Source organism: Neodiprion virginianus, chromosome 6, assembly GCF_021901495.1.
Source record: "Neodiprion virginianus isolate iyNeoVirg1 chromosome 6, iyNeoVirg1.1, whole genome shotgun sequence".
Lineage (NCBI taxonomy): Eukaryota > Metazoa > Arthropoda > Insecta > Hymenoptera > Diprionidae > Neodiprion > Neodiprion virginianus.
The window spans coordinates 23,317,335-23,336,024 of NC_060882.1; the positions used below are offsets into that span (position 1 = coordinate 23,317,335).

Genomic DNA, 18,690 nt, shown 5'->3' on the forward strand with positions numbered 1-18,690 from the left:
TATCTGAAAATAGCATTAGAGGAGCGGATCGAGCTACTGTCGAAATAGTGGGAGACACCGTCACAGTGACGTAAATACTGGATGGTAGGGAATTCACTAAAGAGCACAGCGCTGAGTTATACTTAATCACGAGTGCAGAGATTTATCTCGTGTCGTGACAACGATCGGTCTGTGTGTGCACGGGAGAATTTTGCTTACCGGTATATATAGCTGCAAACATAGCTCGCGAGGCTAGTATAGTATAAAACCGTCGCTGAGCAGTTCGAGCTAATAGGTGAGAAATATAGCGCTGTTTCATAACCGCGTGTCTTACGTTAATGACGCTGTGGTTATTGTATTTTTACAGTTGAAAACTAGTTCAGTAAAGCAAAGTCTGTTTTTATTTTTATTTTGAAACAGCACTTGTTCAGCGAGGTATTTGTACGATATTAAAAAGTTGACAGTTGTCTTAAAGAATCAGTTATCGTCGTTATGATTTCACTGCTAATGATTACTCACGAACACGTTTATCTTATCGTTGACATCGATGACGGTAGAGAACTGAGTTTTTATCATCTATAGATATGGAGTTGGAAAGTCCTGCGTGGCTGGACGCATGTTACGTCCAGAAGGTTTTACGAAAGGCTGAAAATGACGAATCTATTGAAGTTTCCGATATATCCGTGCGACCGGCAACGGCTAAAGGTGATAATTATATGAGCGACATGTATCGAATCGCCGTAGAATTTTCACGAGGTCAAGGTGATCAACGAAACGAGGAGGAGAGGTCTCTTATATTAAAACTCCTACCGCAGGACGAGTTTCGAGAGCGGATGGTAACTGTCAAACAACAATTATTTTTCGTCACCCTTCCGCGGTGTCTATGCCTGTATTCACTGCTATTTATTGCACCGAAAGGTTAACGAAACTGGATTCTTTGCCGTGGAATTGTCAATGATGTCGGATACACTTCCGCGAATAAGCGAAATTCTTGCGAAATTTTCGAAGACCAAGCTCAGCGCAAGATGCTTATACGTTCAGTACGAGAAACCGACTCACGTATTCCTCGATGATTTGGCACCTGCAGGCTTCCGAATGGCTGTTCGCCAAGAAGGTCTTGATTTGGACCACTGTCTGCTTGCCCTTAGGAATCTTGGCTTGTTTCACGCTGGTTCAGTCGCATTTGGAGAACAGGTAAGAGTGCAGTTGATTATATATTATTATAATTTCATTTCCGTTGAAAGTTTGAAGAATCCTTGGTACCTACATCTGCTAGACATATAAAGCTTGCAGGAAAGAGAGAATTTTTCGTCTCGCATGTGCGTGATCGCTCATTGTGTTGATATTCGATTGACTTGCCGCCTAAATTATAACTGTATACTTGTTTACGTTTCGTAATTTTATACTTACCTAATTGAAGGATCCTACGGCACTGGCAAGGTACAAAAGGGGAATGCTTCATAAGGATAATCGAGCTGAGATGGGCACAGCTTTCAACACGTGTATGAAATCTCTTGCAGAGGAGTCAGCCAAGTGGCCAGAGCTAAATCCAAGGTAGTATTTAGTTCAAAGGAATTCCACCGAGCATTTTCTTGTAACAACACATTTTTTTTCACATTTTTTCACCACCCCGCATTGTTTCTGTCACAAAGAATTCCCGAGAAACTTCTCAAGTTGTCCGAATGCACGTATGAAAAAGGATGCGAAGCAGCTTTTGTAAGAGAAGATGATTTCACCGTCCTCAATCACGGAGATTTCTGGGTAAACAATATGATGTTCCGCTACGACGAACGGCAAAAGCCTTTGGATCACATATTTGTGAGTTAATTCAGATTAGCTATTATTGTAGTTCACGATGAGAATTATAATAAGCCAATAAGAGGTATTGAGATCACCATTAGAATTGAATCACGGTCATCCGTTGTATGTTAAGTGCATTTAAATCGTAGGTGGATTTCCAAATATCCCACCGTGGCTCACCGGCAGAAGACCTTCTCTATTTTCTCGGCACAAGTCCGTCGGACGATATTCGACATCAGAATCGCGAGCAGCTCCTGAGGGAGTATCACACCTCATTAGCCAGCACCATGACCAAACTGAAGTGCAAAACGGAAGTGCCTAGCTTTGATGCTCTGCAAGAATTATTAAGAAAGCGAGCTTTTTTTGAAGTGATCGCTTCTTCGGTTGTCCTGCCAATTGTCGTACTCGAGAAAGGCGACAACGTGGATATAACAAAAATAAGTGGGGCCGATGGAAAATACGATAATCCAGCTTATCGTGGAAAAGCGTACAGACGAATTATGAATAGAATTTTGCCTTTATACGATAGTATGGGACTACTAGATATCTGAGAAGTGTATTACTCAACGTTATAAGAAACACTGAAAAATCACAGACTTTTTGGAAGGAAAAGATGTACACTTCGTGAAATTCAAATAAGGAAATGTATTAGCTCTATTTATTTTAAGATTTCCTATTATTCCAATAGATCAGTAGGATCCATGCATGCACATTATAAGTGTCGGCACGATTTTTTAACTTACATTTCTTAACCGACCGAAATTGTTGTCATGATGCGTTGAAGTTTTTGTTGTTCGTTTACTCTTTTAAAGCGATAAACTATTACCCAATAGGTGTATCGCGTGATATAGTGATATAAAACTTTCTTCGTTGTAGATATTTTTTTACAGTTGAACCATAATTTGAGATTCTTGGAAGAATAAAAATCTACCTACTATTAGATATTTCTGAGGACCAAATTTTTATATCAGTAAAATGCTAATCAATTGCTCGTAATCGAATTAATTCAAACAACATATTGTAGTTCAGTGTGAGTTACAAATTCATATATTTATCATTAAAATGTTATAAGATTATTCCAGAGATATACAAAAGAAAACTTTTTTGATCCGGTGGTCACAAATTTTATGATGAAGGTAGCCAAATTGCATCGGTTCGATTCACGCTAGTATTTTTAAGGCATTTCAGTGTTTAGTTTTTTTGGAACAAAAAAAAAAAATTTTACGCATGTTTTTCAACAATGATTGCGTGATTATGTCACTATAAATTTTATAAAACCTCGACAAGCTTTTTTGGAATGATATTCTGTATCAATCTAAGCTAATTGAATATTTTCAATAGCGCTGAAAGTGATCGATATTTGGTAACCAATATAGCGTCAACATCTCGTTAGAATTATTGATGTTGCCACGTACGGAAGTTACGTTGTCAGGGTTTTCAATTATAAATCCACATTTCGGATCGCTTGAATACTACACCATTTATTACGTAACTCGTTATGTAAAAAAGACTAAGAAAAATCGTCAGTAATCGTTAGAGAATGTAATTACCGTCTTGAGATAAGTTTTGACAACTATTGCGTACGCTGGACATTTTTGTACGATATGAAAACAATAACGTAGGGCACAAAACATCCTCTACACGTGGCACTGGTTGGATTCAAGAGTGACTGCATGAATAAAATAGTCCAATGATACGTTGCCTAGAGTGCCAGTTGTGGGGGTAATGTGCCAGCTTACTGCTGGTCTATAACCATAGTTGAAAAGCGTGAGCTGCGTAGTATTTATAAAAGGTCTTGGCAGAGTGCGCGTTCGAGGTTGATAGAATACAATCACTTTGGAATTTTCAATTATCATACGCTTCTAAATTACACGCAAGTGATAATTTTGAACTGGAAAAAATCGCTACGAAATATAGTCGTTGAAGTGCAATTGATCGCATTGCAACAACTTTATTTTCTGCACCCTCTACCGTGAATTTACACGATAAGAAGTATACCTGCATCAAACGTCATCGTCGACATATCAACGATTGTAATCGTAATAATCTTGATTGTAAACGTCAATAACAATCGGTAATCATACCGCGGTGTACTTTGGCATAAAAACCATGGTATTGCAAAACGTTGATTGGCTTGACGAAGGTTACGTACAAAAGGTATTGCAAAAAGCTGAAAGTGACGAATCCATCGAGGTATCTGGAGTAAATATCAAAGCGGCAACGGCGCCAGGTGACAATTGTGCAAGCGATATGTATCGTATCGCGGTGGAATATTCCCGAATAGAAAATGATCTCAGAATTCAGGAGAAAACATCACTCATAGTGAAAGTCATATCTCAGATTACAATTTTTACACTTTCTTCCTATCGGTCAAGTTGTTTATCCTGTTGAATAGATTGCGGAGACACGAATATTTGATACCGAGCAGACAGTGATGTCTGTAACGTTACCAAAGATGAATAAACGACTCTCACCGTTTTCTTCAACGTTATTGGGTGATCGATGTCTGCATTTTCAGCATGAGAATCCGACAAGAGCCTGTCGACCAAATATTCGTAAGTGTCTTTAACGCATTAGAGGTACTATAATTATTTTTACTCAAATAATGGTACGGTATCAGATAAGAGTGCGAGCGGTAGGTTTTGCGATTGGACTTAAGTAATTGAGGGATCACATGTAAATTTATCGTATCCAATTTTGGGCAAATTTCTATGCATACCTCTGTGTGTACTTAAGGACATACGCGTGTCAGGTTAAACTGTAAAGTACTATTCACATATGTTTAAACTGTCGAAGCGGCTTGCAACGACAGTGCGTGGCCATGTTATTTTATTGTGTTCTCATAAGAATCAAGACAGCGTCACTCCGTACTATGAAACAAGTAATGTTAGATTACAAGAATTAAAATATAGTTCTGAATCCCAGGTTGATTTTCCAGGAGGAATATAATAACCCAAGCTACCGTGGAAAGTCGTACCTCAAGATCATGACCAGACTTTTGCCGTTGTACGACAGTATGGGCTTACTGGACGCGTAAAAACTTTATACAATTGTTAATTTCTTTGTAATGTATAAATACTATGAAGATAAAAAATGTAGAAAACAATAAAGACTGAATGGCTGAGGCAATGACACGCGCTTGAATTTACCGATCTCTTAGCATGCTGATTCTGCAGTGCAGGTAAAGCAACTCGAGCGTAATGCCTTGAACACAGGCGTTCTGTAATGGTACATGTAACGTGGTTAAGTAGCTGCAAAGCCGGTATGTTGATATATGATTGAATTTACACAGATTCATTTTCATAGAGTAAACCGAGATGAAAGGTAATAAATTTCGTTTGACTTTGACGGTAATCACCCAACCGCTCTTGAGATTACCAATAAGACAAGAAGATGATTGCAGTGCTCGACACATCTACCCTATGAGTATTCGGTGTTCATATACTAGCAGGCAAGCTTACGGAAATCGAAACGTACGACGGTGTAATACGAGTGTATCCGTGGTGCATAAATTTGCGCATTTTTTATCGCTATTTATAAAGATATCCAAAGTTTGTCCAGGGTCGTTTGTGCGAGACATTTGTTATAGATACGATATAAGTAACGTAAAACTCCGTATACTCGACACGGTATTCTTGCATTTCGCGACGAGTGGAAGTTAGCTTTTTGCTGAATTAAGTTCGCTTCTCTTGTTGTTTCTTCCTGTCTCATTACCATTGTTTTTCCAACCAAGAAATTCACACAGTGATCAGAAGTGAATTGTATGCGAAATTTTAGAGCCTACGCACAGTAAAGTTTTACTCGTCAAGCAAGGTCAATTCTGCACATTTTTTCGGAATCTGCTGCACATTATTCTAGTGTGCAGTTTTATTTACCGTGTATTCTACAATTGGATATTTGTGGGCTTAACCATGGCGACAGAAAGCCCGATCTGGCTCAACGCATCTTACGTGCAGAAGGTTCTACGAAAGACTGAAAATGATGAATCGATCGAGGTTTCTGATATCACCGTAAAATCCGCGACCGCGAAAGGAGACAATTATTTGAGTGCTATGTATCGTGTGACATTTAAATTTTTGCGGATCCAAGGTGGACGCAAAGTTGGAGGGGAAAAATCAATTATAGTGAAAACTACATTCGAAGGCACCTCTTTAGCGGAATTGGTAACAGTCTACTAATAATTATTCACTCAATTTTATATGAGCGTGCTTTTTCTTACGGCCATTTACCGTACCAATTAGATAGAGGAATTGGAAGTTTTCCATACCGAGCTATCGATGATGTCGGTCACATTGCCGAAAATGAACGAAATCTTATCAAAAGCATCGTTGCCGCAATTGGGTGCAGAATGTCTGTACTATCAGTACGAGAAGCCAACTCATATGATAGTTGAAGATCTGGCACCTAAAGGATTCACGATGGCTGATCGCGAAAAAGGTCTCGATCTAGACCACTGCTTAGTAGCGATTCGAAATCTGGCCAGATTTCACGCAGCTTCAGTTGCACTCGTAGAAAAGGTGAACGCGTGTCTGTCCTAATCAGTCGCATCGTGCAAGTTCACAATCTCTGTTTATTTATATTATATCATATTGTAATTAATCATTTCACTCACATATTATATTCACTCAAGGATCCCGACGCGCTTGCGACGTACAACAAGGGGGTATTTCGCGAGAACCAGACTCCTTTACTGATTACTTACCTTAAAGCATGTGTAAAATCTCTTGCTAATGTAACACCTTATTGGCACGAATTGAGTCCAAGGTAATAATTCGAATGAATTCCATCAAATGATACCTACGGCTTAATCGCCGGAAAATTAATTGGTTTTTGCCAATGCTAAATGGTAAATAATTTTTTTCTCATTTCAGGATTTCGGAGAAAATTATGAAACTATCGGACGTCGTATTCGCCAAGGGATGCGAAGCTGCCCACTTTCGAGAAGACGAATTTACTGTTCTCAACCACGGAGATTTTTGGATAAACAATATGATGTTCGTCTACGACGAACGGCGTGTACCTGTTAATTGTATATTCGTAAGTGGACTTCGTGTGTGCTTTACAATAACGGTTTTAATTTGAGTTCGACATGCCATTTACGCCGCTGCTTATTATAGGCATTTATTAGTTATCAGATATTTTTTAATAATATCCCCTGCATTTACGACCGTCATTATAACTTAGCGAGTGAGAGTATACAAAAAACACGGTCGGTTAATTTTCCATATAAGCGAGTTCTCATCAACTTTAAAGACAAACATTTACATTCACATTTTGTTTCGCTATATTATACAAGGTAAAGAGTATTTGGATTTTTTATGAGCTGTAATCACATTATGAGGATGAGACTTTATTTTCATTTGTAAATTATAGGTGGATTTCCAAATATGTCACCGTGGCTCACCAGCAAACGATATTTTATATTTTATTGGTACAAGTCCGAGTGACGATGTCCGAGTTTTACACCGAGAATTGCTTCTACACGAGTATCACGCCTCGTTGGCCGTTGCCATGAGGAATATGAATTGCAGTACGAAAGTACCGAGCTTTGAAAATCTCCAAGAGGCGTTGAAGAAGCGAGCTTTTTTGGAAGTGATTGCCAACATGATATCACTGCCGATTGTTTCAATTGAAAAAGGAACGGACCTCGACATTTCAAAGATCGCGGGTTCAGCGGATAAAAGCAGTCATTCAGGTTACCATAGAAAGTCGTACAAGGAAATCATGATCAGGGTTCTGCCACTGTACGATAGCTTAGGATTATTGGATGTGTAAGGACGTTTCAAATCCACTGTACATTTTACAATTAAAACAGAATATCGACATGTAATATATCCCTTTTTGCATTTATAGAAATTGAAACTCCTGAATCATGTCAACACAAAATGAGTCCACGTGACACGCGTGAAATAAAACATTGAGGTCATTGAATCGTCACCGATAAATCAGTTCGAAGGTCCGAATCTCAAAATAAATGTAGAAATGATAAGCACCCGACGATGCATAATTTACAATTAGTGACGATATGCGAAGCTGCCTGAGTTGCGAACAATCAGTAAAGCTGCAACACATGTTTGCGTGAATATGTGACTCCGCATATAAAAATAGAAATGTGGCATAAAATATCTAATCAGTTATTATCAATTAGTTATAATAATATTTTTCAATAAATGCAGCAAGCACTTATCTATCATTGGCTTGGATACATTGCAGCAACGCCGTTATTTCCTCGACTTCTCCCGCCAAGGTCCAGCGTACCACACAGTTTACATTCAGAAAGTAGCTTGATCCCAATTAAACGAGAGACGCCCCTCGACAAGTCGGAAGCCAGGCCTCAGTTTGCAGGGCTGCCTCGTAAGATAATTTTGCATGCATGAGATAATAATGCTAGAACGCTCACTGCGTTGGTAGGGATACCGGAGAGAGATAGGTCGGAGATGGTGTCCGACCGAAGGTCAGATTTCGGCCAAAGCCAAAGGTTTAACATTAGTAAGAAATTCTATATTAATTGTGTAGGAATTATTCGGTATCATGCATGATGGTAGCAACAAAAATAAGTACTCGGTATGATTTATATATTTATCTCTTTATTAAAATGAAATAAGATAACAGTACCCAGCAGGGCACGCAACTCGCGCGCGTTTCCACAAGTTCGTCCGTTTTCGGTGGCTGATATGAAACTTCTACTCCGGCCAAACCTTCGGATGATTTTTGTCCGAAGCCGGAGATGCGACCGAAAGTGCTTTTTTTGGCCGAAGGTGGCCGAAGCCGAAACCGAAGGTCGGGGTCAAGTGCTGTCTCTTTCTACTAGCTAGTTATTGCGCATGCACGGGACAAGCCGAGAAAAAATGTAATGCCATTGATTTACAAAAGAAAACTGATGCGAAAGTCGCACTGATCTCCGGTGTATTAGCTTTTCGAAAGACTGTACCGATGCGAGAGAGACAAGACTTCACTTCACTGTTATTTTTTTATCCGGACAGCCAGCCGTATATCGAGCCATACAGTGAGCGTTGAAGTTCCATTACAGTTCAGTGAAGAGCACGAACGACGTCCAGGCCAGTGCTGTCATTCAAGGCAAGTTTCAAGCAGGCTGTTAAGGACCACGCGCTCGACCTTTATGAGACTATAGCTGGATTCTTGCCATCGCTTAGTTACCGATCGTCACGTCACATATGGCCGACCACGTGTGTGCGTATGTGTGAGTGAACTTTTTTAACGTTAGTTTGAAAGGCGACCGAGAAAAGCACTACGGTCAGTAAGTTCTGTAATCTGTATACAGCGGGTACGCATGATACTCATGTCAATCTACTTGGCGCGAAATGGTGCTTCACAATTTTCAAGCGGTGGAAATTGTCGTAGAATCGAAGCTAAATAACTAGCGTACAGTTAGAGCATCACCGCAGTTGGTAGACTTGCTTTTTATTTACACCACTCGCCTGCGGTTACGTATGGCTCGCTTTCTCACGACAAATGCAATGACAAGAGAAATAATTAGAGCATAATTGTAGCTTCACCTAATTACTAAAAACATGAGTCAAGTTTACGGGATGCACTCGTGCATTTCTGAGTGTGTCCATGAACTTGGAGCAAGTCGTAACGGTTTGTTTTGTTATTCGTATGTTGTTGAAACTTGTCATAATCCGAATACAGTTGCAATTGGTTTTGAAGTGGTCCGCTCTACCAAAGAGTACAGGATGTCAAATAATCATCCAAAGCTCGGTCGGTTAAGAGTGTGTCCTTCGCATTTATTTTTGTAATTTACACCGACGCCACCATGCTTGATCTCATAAATAATTTTGAGCACAATACCATCTCGTTACAAAAGTCCTTGTTATAAGAGAATTTCCCCTGCGTTTCGGTTGAGCGAGTTTTACAGCTTCCCACATTCCATCCTTGTACCTGAGCTCTACCAACTCTGGCGCGGACTCCTCGTTATAAGCGAACAAGCGATTACGTTGAATCATACGTGCTTAGACACCGAACTCGTATACATAACTGCGATTCTCTTATAACGAGGAGTAGTGATGATGTTCATGTCATGCAGATCTAGCTCAATAATACGTCTTTGAAATATCTGTAAGGAATTTTCACACGATTCGCACTGATGCACGAAAGTTATAATGCGAAAATGTACTCATTGTTTTATTTGCACAATGTAATTATCTTTCCTTCACTTTATTAAATGTACAGACTTATTGTTAGTCGTTTCTATGCAGTGAAAAAATTCGTAAACTAGTCCACAGCAAGACGGGAGAGTAAATAACGGACTGCCGAATTTTCGTTGGTACTAACTGATCGAGATACTTATTACCAAGTTTCAATAGCACTGACTTACACTGATGATCGGACATTTTTATCGGATTGCAGGCTTAGACTTACCAGTAGTGTAGCGTAGTGAACCCTAGCAAAGTGCGAGGTTAAAGTGCTTCACAAATTTCTTTAGTGCTTCGATACATTTTTTTTACTAATCAATCAACGACTGTTAAAATTATACGCACTGAGATTTACGTGAATTATTTTGGAAAGTCTAAACAAGTTTCGTAGAATTTTCGATAATGAGTCAGTCGGTTGCATTTTGTAATGCTAATAAAACTCGAATTCTTATATTTATTATTGTAGGATCTGAAGATATTAATGGAGTATAAAAAAGGAATGCTGCATAAGGAACCGCCTTCTTTTATAATGAAATTTTATAACATGGTTGTGAAAGCCCTTGCGGATAAAACAGCCAAGTGGCATGAGCTTAATCCTCGGTAATAATTCAAATAGATTTTACTGTCAATCTTGTTCAGTACAGAACAATTTTACTTATAAATCTTGACTATGAGTTGTATTTTTAACACAGGATTTTGGAAAAACTTGTGAAGTTGTCCGAACTCACGTTTGAAAGACGATAAGTATAAGCAGGATGATTTCAACGTCCTTAACCATGGGGATTTCCGTGTGAACAATATGATGTTTCGCTACGACGAACAAGGAAAACCCGTAGATCTTATGCTTGTGAGTATATATGAATGATCGTCTTGTAAGTTTACAAAACGTTGAACGCATCATTCCAAATCGCCAATAGTGAGAATTTATGGAGTTGAAAATTATTTTGTACGTATGGTATTATCGTGATAGTTAACTTTTTGGAAATTCTTTAATTATGGAACCTAATTGACAAGAATAACACGTGTGAGTGTAAAAAATTTTGAATGGAATTGTAGGGACCTTGGAAATTGTTATAATCAATTAATCTACTTCGGCAACAATGGTTCATCAAGAGTGTTATATTCGAGTTCTATTACTAGACTTACAATTTATTGTCCTTTACGTTTGTGTGTGGATAAAATGAAGTCTATAAGATCTCGAACAAATTCCTACGCAGTTGCTTTTGCGTGCTCGAATGCATATGCGTACCAAGTCGACGTATTTATCACACGTATTTTCTATTATGACAAGTGGAATTCATACACATAGCTTGACCACGTTTACTTCTTGGCATTCCATTGCTTTATCTTCAATAACCTGGATCTGATTGCCGTTAACAGAATGATACATGTTTCTTATGTGGTAAAAACACAATTTGCATTCATCAAAATTGTAGGTGGATTTTCAAATATCGCATCATGATTCACCAGCAGAAGACATTCTCTTCTTTTTTGGCACCAGCCCGTCCGACGAAGTTCGAATGCATCATCGTGAATTTATTTTGCTCAAGTACCACGTTACGCTAACACATACAATGGCTAAACTTGAATGCAGCACGGAAGCGCCAAACTTCGATACTTTGCCGGAAATGTTGAGGAAGCGTGCTTTATACGAGGTGGTAATAGCTTTCACGTTATTGCCACTTGTTCTCGTTGACAAAAGCAAAGTGAAAAGCTTGGACGATTTAGCGTCGTCAGATGAAAAATATGACAACCCCGCCTACCAGAAGAAATCTTATCGAAAGGTAATGACCAGACTTCTACCGCTATACAACGACATGGGGCTGTTGGATGTGTAGCTATCTTTATGGATCGTTGTGAAGTCCTCTGAACACATGTCAACCGGTCATTCTATAAAGCGCGAGGAGTAAAGATTTTACGGAGCGTATTGTAACTTTAGATCTTTTTTTTAATAAAGAAAATGTGAAATGAAAGTTTTATTTATCATACTGTAAGCATGACCACATAACTTGCATAATAACGTACACCTGACTACTTGCAGCGTTGCAACCTCCTACCTTTCCCGAGTATCTTTTATAATCCGCTGATCAGTCCCGTACCGTAAAGCCGTTATGCAATGCGTAGAAAACGAGCATCAGCCACAGCTTATGGGAGAAACACAAAAGCGAGCTTTTTATTAAACATAGGTATAGTAATCCCATCTCTCATATGACTGCACTTTATTCAATCGATGTAAGAAAGGCATTAAGTTCGGACGAATAGTTTCAGCTGGCTAGAAAGTATTACTATATAAACTTTATACTGCATATTTATGTTCGGATGATTCTGTACAAGGTAGCAAAAAAAGTTTATCATATTTAACGACGTGTCCTTGGTAAGAGAATGATTCGACTCGCCAAACGGATCGCAAACTAGTCGAAATGTTCTTTCCTCGGTCTATGAACGATTACCTCATGGATAAAACTGGCGATTTTTGCTACAAAGTTGACATACATACTTTCCAGTAACTGACGAACGATAATTAATTTAACCTGATGTGCAATAAACATCTTGTACCGAATATCAACAATGATGGTTATGCTTCTACCCATACCACCAATATCCGTCAAGCTCCTGTGTGGCCAATCAGTACAGGATGTAGGCATTTAATTTCCCCTTTTGCTGGCCTGCTCAGCAGTATAATCCGGACTTATGATAGAAATTGTACGGCACTTATACGTTCGGTCGACGAATCTACGAGTTGCAGCAAGTGAGTTGAAACGATACGAAACATTCGCATTATACAGTGCACCTACTGATTTTTTGAGTAATTTGATAAACGATTCGCTGTACAAATATTGATTCCATAAAGACCGGCAACGCTGCATGAATTATGTGGGTATAAACGGTCATCAACCCAACTGTACAACACTTGTGTCCAATCGTGATAACATGGCTGTAATAAATAGCTCGACACACGACAAACTTGTATGTATAGATGAAATTGGGCTGACGTTATATAAAGACGACACAGAAGCTGCAAGCGCTTAGTGAATACGGTACATTCTGCATATTCAGCACACATTCAACACAGAAAACAATGTAACTCTGATATTTCCGACATTAGGTATTTCATTCGGAATTTCTCGTGCGTAATTGAACTAAATGCGAAAGCTGTTCTTTTGCTCAAACGGTTCTTCCATTGTCTTGTTAAAATAAAAATTTCATCGAATAAGACAAATAGAAGCTAGCGAGCACCGAGTTGATACATCGGTACAGTGCGTGAAGTCATTTACACCATAATTTTTGCTCCGACAACTGAACTTCGTTCATACCGTCATTTATGTAATAAAAGAAATCACGTTCCTGTGTTGACGATCAAATTTCAAAACATTCGGAGTCTTTAACGACAGCGAACCAAGAGCGAAGCGGGTGTTTTGGGTCACTAGCTATGGCGATAGAATGCCCGGTTTGGCTTGACGCGTGTTACGTGCAAAAGATCTTACGAAATGCTGAACAAGACGAATCCATCGAGGTTTCCGGAATAACCGTAAAGCCAGCCACGGTCAAGGGTGACAATTATTCGAGCATCATGCATCGCATCGGTGTAGTATTTTCTCGAATTCAGAAAGGACACAAGATCACGAAGACGACGTCGCTTATAGCAAAAGTTCTACCCGAGAGCACACCCGAGGACGAGGTAATCGTGTCAAATATTGTCTTACAATTGGAATTGCAAACATAAAATTGTTGGAGATTCTTTGTATATTTATTTTTTGTTAAATCTTCCAAGGATATGTATGTTGGATTTTTTGACGTGGAAATGTCAATGATGTCGGAAACTTTGCCGCTGATGAACAAGTCTTTAGCGCATCTCGGTATGAGCACGTCGCTATCTGCAAAATGTCTCTATGCCCAACACGAAGATCCCATACATCTGATCATCGAAGACCTGACAACCACAGGCTTTCAAATGGCCGAACGCGAAGCAGGTTTAGATTTGAACCACTGCTTGGTCGCGATTCGGAATCTAGGTGCTTTTCACGCGAGCTCGATAGCTCTCGCGGAAAAGGTACAATCGCATGTTTATTATGACACAGGATATTTCATGAACGAAAAATTTCTCATGGCGAATCTTATAAACATTTATCTGACAATTTAATACATAGCATCAAAACTTGATAGTGAAAATTTATTTGGTATATGATTGACGTAAAGCATGGTAAATCTAAGGTAAACGATATGCTGTAGAGATAAATTACTGTGTTTAAATTAACTGTCTGTGTCTTGTTATTCATCATTCAGTTCGAGATATTATTTTCTTATATTTTATGAATTTAAGGAACCCACGGCGGTGAAAAAGTACACCAGAGGAATGTTCCACAAAGATCACAGTTTGACATTAGTTGACTTTTTCAAGTCAGGGACCAAGACCCTTGCGAAACAGACGGCGACATGGCCAGAACTAAGTCCGGGGTAATGAAAAAGCTTAATTTCATTTTACAGCTAATAACAAAATCATGACTTACGCATGGGATAAAGATCCAAAAAATCAATCGACTGTAGTCTGTTATAATATAGGCATTTATTACACAGGATTTCTGAAAAAATCTCGAAGCTCTCCGATGTTATCTATGAAAAAGCATGCGAAGTGACTCGGATTAAAGAGGATGACTTCAACGTCCTGAATCACGCAGATTTCTGGATAAATAATATGCTATTTCGCTATGACGACCATCAGAAACCCATTGACTGTAAATTTGTAAGTTTATTACTTGCGGATCTTATTTTTGATTAATAAAAATTCGTTTCATTTCCCGAATCGCAGGTGGACTTTCAAACTTGTCACTACGGCTCTCCAGCAGTAGACCTGCTCTACTTTTTTGGCACAAGTCCTAGTATTGACGTGCTAATGCAGCACCGAGAATTTATTACACGCGAGTATTTAGTCACACTGACCGATATTATGGCTAAACTTGAATGCAGCACGAAACCGCCGAGTTTTGACGATATGCAGGACATATTACGGAAGAACGCTTTCTACGAGGTGATCGCGTCCTTTACAATATTGCCACTTGTACTGATCGACAAGAGCGAAGCAAAATGCATCGACGAAATATTATATTCCGATGAGAAATTTGAAAACCCGGCTTACCAGGGAGAGTCGTACCGGAAAGTGATGACCAGACGTCTACCACTCTACGACAGCACGGGACTTCTTGATTTATAACTGTGAAATTCTAAGAATATGTTGCATGGCATTCCCGTTAATTGGAGAACTTCTTTGTTGCCTTTGAATTCCATTGTATACTACAGTTTTATTGATTAAAAAAAACCAAGTACGACACGATTTGAACATTTCGACCATTGTGTATTTCGCACCGTGGTACCGTATTTTTACAGACTCAGCTTCATGGTAAGATCATCATGGGAGCCCAAAGTCGCAAACTGGATTTGAGTAATGGATCTCTATGAGTTATACAACCTTAGGCTGGAGTAAGTGTTGTTTGAAAAGTAGGAAATAAACGTTAAGCCTTAGAATCTATGGGTTGTCATGTGCATCGTACAGCATTTTATGTATTTTGAAAAATACTAGACTACTCAGATTTTTACGATAAGGGGCGGAGCAGATTGTAATGGTATGAGTGGTGGGAGCATTCCATGGTAGATCTTTATTCAAACCTTTATTTAAAGCACTTATGCTCAATTACGATGACGAGAGGTGGTAAATTATACAGCACGCAGCTGAGCCGACACGTATGTGTAGATTGAACTTGACGTTATATAAGAACTGATAAAAAAGTCCCAAGTAAATAGCGTACAACGTGCATTGCGCGCCTCAGTTACAACTCAGTGAGACACGAATATCGTAATCCTACCGAATCGTGGCTATTTTCTATCCATTTGTGCTGCGTCAAGTATATAATTATAGTTGCGTATGCGGAAGTTAGTTTCGTGTTCAATTAAACCCGCCCATTTTTCTCGTCTCGGTCAAGAATTTTATAAAACGATTAACGCAAACACAAACGAGTAGCCGACGAGCTGATATACTCCGTAATATTCGATTGCTATCATCTGTATTTTTCGAATTGCACTCCACAAAATTTCGTGATAAAGAGAGCAAATCACAATCCAGGGTATACACTCAACTATCAAGAGTTTGAATCGTGAATGGTAACAGTACTTAGAAGCAGAACAAGTATTCACAGTACTCAGTTATGGCGTTGGAGAACCCGGATTGGCTTGACGCGTCTTACGTGCAAAAAGTTTTGCGAAATCATGAAAGAGACGAATCCATCGAGGTTTTCGAAATCTCAGTGAAACCAGCGACGGCTAAAGGGGATAATTATACCAGCGATATGCATCGTGTCTGTGTAGAATTTTCCCGAGATCAGAATGGTCGTCGAATTCAGGAAATGCGTTCCATCATAGTGAAAGTCGCCCCTCAGGACAGTCGAAAAGAATGGGTAACCATCCAAACATCACGAATCAGTATAATTTCGAAAAGATTGCTTTCGTTCACTATTACTTAATTAACTGTGCAGATGATAAATATGGGAATTTTCGACATCGAATTGTCTATGATGTCGGTTACGCTGCCCAAGATGCAGGAAATGCTCGGAACATTTTCCAAGGAAACTCTGGGTGCACGGTGTTTGTATCATCAGATTGAGAAACCAACTCACATAATCATCGAGGACCTGGCTCCAAATGGATTTAAAATGGCTCAACACCAATTAGGCCTGGACCTAAACCACTCTGTACTCGCTATTCGAAATCTCGCTAGATTTCATGCTTCTTCGATTGCGCTCAGAGAAAAGGTTGGAGGATAATCTGCCCTCCATGCAATAGGAGTATTTTTTATAATGGAAGGTCATTTTCGAGAAGAATAATTTCAAATACTCGTTATAAATTTAGTATGTTCACGAATCACCGCAAGCTTTATAATGAAATTTCTTCGCATATTTCAAATTCAGGATCTGAAGGTATTTGACAAGTACAAGAAGGGAATGTTTCACAAGGATCGACCAATCGAGATGAAGATTCTCACCAATGGAAACATAAAATCCCTTGCAAAAGAGACAACGAGTTGGCCTGAGCTAAATCCACGGTAATCGTTCACAATCAGAGTAATTTAAATTAAATCGGTATCATTTGTCCAAAGCAGGACGTTATTTTTATTATCGAATAATCCAATACGTGGTCCGCAGAATTCCAGAAAAACTTCGTAAGCTATCGGATGTTACGTATGAGAAGGCATGCGAGGTGGCTCTCTATCGTGAGGATGATTTTAATGTTCTCAATCACGGCGATATGTGGGTGAAAAACATGATGTTTCGTTATGATGAACAACAGAAGCCGATAGAGCAGATATTTGTAAGTAAATTCAAGTTATACTCTATCGTTTTACACGTGATATTCAGCTGATAATGCACTATTCTAATTTGCATGCAGGTACGTCAGACCTCTATCCATCTCTTGGTCATATCTTCTTGAAAAATGGAAGAACTGATGTTACACCAATACATTGTGATCAGTTTTGTCACGTCAATTACAGGTGGATTTCCAATTATGTCATTGGGGCTCACCGGCGGAAGACCTTCACTTTTTTGGCGCAAGTTTATCCGACAATGTCCGAGTTCAGCATCGCGATTTACTTATACGCGAATATCACACTACCTTAACCACCACAATGTCCAAACTAAGGTGCAAGACGGCAGTACTCAGCTTCGATAACCTACAAGCAGTATTGGAAAAACGAGTTTTTTTCGAACTGATTGCCAGTACTACAGTATTAGCAGATGTTGTTCTCGAAGAAGGGGGAGAGTTAAATTTAGAAGAAATGATAGAAGCTGGTGAAGAATTTGATAACCCACGTTATCGTGGTAAGACGTACAGGAAAATCATGACTAGAATTTTACCGTTGTACGATAGTATGGGGATATTGGACGTTTAAGGGTTCGCAGCGATTATCGGGAACTCCTGTGTACCTTGAATAAAAGCTTTAATTAAGATAAGACGAATCAATCCTACTGATTCCATGACGAGTCGGCACACATTGCATACATCGAACCGCACGCTAGATAATAAAATGCAACTAAACACAAATCAAACATGTAAAAAAAAATGTCAATCGTAGCTATGATAACTGATTTCGATCAATATGAATGATTTAGAAATGGAAGGATGAGGGTAAGAATAAGATATGGTAGAGATTTGATTTCTCTAACCTCTGGCCTTGGGCTGGACTATTTGTATGAGCTTGGAAAATTAATTCCAGGCATTATAGTTAGTATAGCTCAGATCGAATTCAAGTCGTGCAAAGATTAACTCAGATACGCATGTATTATTACAGGCATTCGTATAATTTTGGATTACTGAATTAATAATTTTTTCGTAAGAAGCTGATCACGCAACCACGTCTATCACACGCACAATAATTACTGGATGCTGGCATACCTAAATATATCACGGTACAATTACATCACAGTACTGAAAATCAGCGAAACTCACTACAATGCCAACCCAAATGTGTGTGTAAAAAACTGTAGGTGGATTTTACAAAACGGTTTAATCGCTAACATGAAACGAATTGGAAAAAGTCCCATTCCATTTCCTGTACCTAACGTGTGAGCCGTAAATTCGTATTTCTACATTCGTGAAATATTATGTGTTCCTAATTATGTGTGTTGAATAAATATTTTTTGCAATTCCTTCTCAATCATTTACCCAAACGTATATGTAAAATAGAATTCAACTCACGTTTTTGAAAGTA

At 39.0% G+C, this 18,690-nt stretch overlaps 5 protein-coding genes across 14 annotated transcripts in view; 4 read left to right on the plus strand and 1 right to left on the minus strand.

Annotated features, from left to right (window-relative positions):
• The window catches only part of LOC124307950 (hemicentin-2-like), a 297,325-nt gene that overhangs the window by 126,654 nt on the left and 151,981 nt on the right, over window positions 1–18,690 (minus strand). The window lies entirely within an intron of this gene.
• LOC124307942 (uncharacterized) lies at window positions 129–11,788 on the plus strand. Of its 5 annotated transcripts, none has more exons than XM_046770152.1 (7): window positions 134–274; window positions 562–815; window positions 898–1,173; window positions 1,400–1,533; window positions 1,632–1,773; window positions 4,311–4,334; window positions 4,718–4,911. In XM_046770152.1, the coding sequence occupies exons 2-7, from the start codon at window positions 564–566 to the stop codon at window positions 4,814–4,816; spliced, it is 927 nt and encodes a 308-aa protein (XP_046626108.1). In that variant the 5' UTR covers window positions 134–274; window positions 562–563; the 3' UTR covers window positions 4,817–4,911. The 5 variants fall into 5 exon arrangements, with proteins under 5 accessions (XP_046626107.1, XP_046626108.1, XP_046626109.1 ...); XM_046770153.1 differs by having other exon boundaries at window positions 135–274; window positions 4,705–4,911; XM_046770151.1 differs by lacking the exons at window positions 4,311–4,334; window positions 4,718–4,911 and adding an exon at window positions 11,372–11,788 and having other exon boundaries at window positions 129–274; window positions 1,632–1,797.
• LOC124307945 (uncharacterized) lies at window positions 5,356–7,609 on the plus strand. The gene is made up of 5 exons (XM_046770167.1): window positions 5,356–5,942; window positions 6,021–6,296; window positions 6,410–6,543; window positions 6,651–6,816; window positions 7,153–7,609. Exons 1-5 carry the CDS (start codon window positions 5,691–5,693, stop codon window positions 7,552–7,554), a joined length of 1,230 nt encoding a protein of 409 aa, XP_046626123.1. The 5' UTR covers window positions 5,356–5,690; the 3' UTR covers window positions 7,555–7,609.
• LOC124307944 (uncharacterized) lies at window positions 12,648–15,270 on the plus strand. Its single transcript, XM_046770165.1, has 5 exons — window positions 12,648–13,614; window positions 13,708–13,986; window positions 14,257–14,390; window positions 14,511–14,676; window positions 14,743–15,270. The coding sequence occupies exons 1-5, from the start codon at window positions 13,366–13,368 to the stop codon at window positions 15,142–15,144; spliced, it is 1,230 nt and encodes a 409-aa protein (XP_046626121.1). The 5' UTR covers window positions 12,648–13,365; the 3' UTR covers window positions 15,145–15,270.
• Window positions 15,721–18,628, plus strand: LOC124307948 (uncharacterized). Of its 2 annotated transcripts, none has more exons than XM_046770177.1 (5): window positions 15,721–16,381; window positions 16,460–16,735; window positions 16,892–17,025; window positions 17,126–17,291; window positions 17,473–18,628. In XM_046770177.1, the coding sequence occupies exons 1-5, from the start codon at window positions 16,133–16,135 to the stop codon at window positions 17,869–17,871; spliced, it is 1,224 nt and encodes a 407-aa protein (XP_046626133.1). In that variant the 5' UTR covers window positions 15,721–16,132; the 3' UTR covers window positions 17,872–18,628. The 2 variants fall into 2 exon arrangements, with proteins under 2 accessions (XP_046626133.1, XP_046626134.1); XM_046770178.1 differs by having other exon boundaries at window positions 16,267–16,384; window positions 16,462–16,735.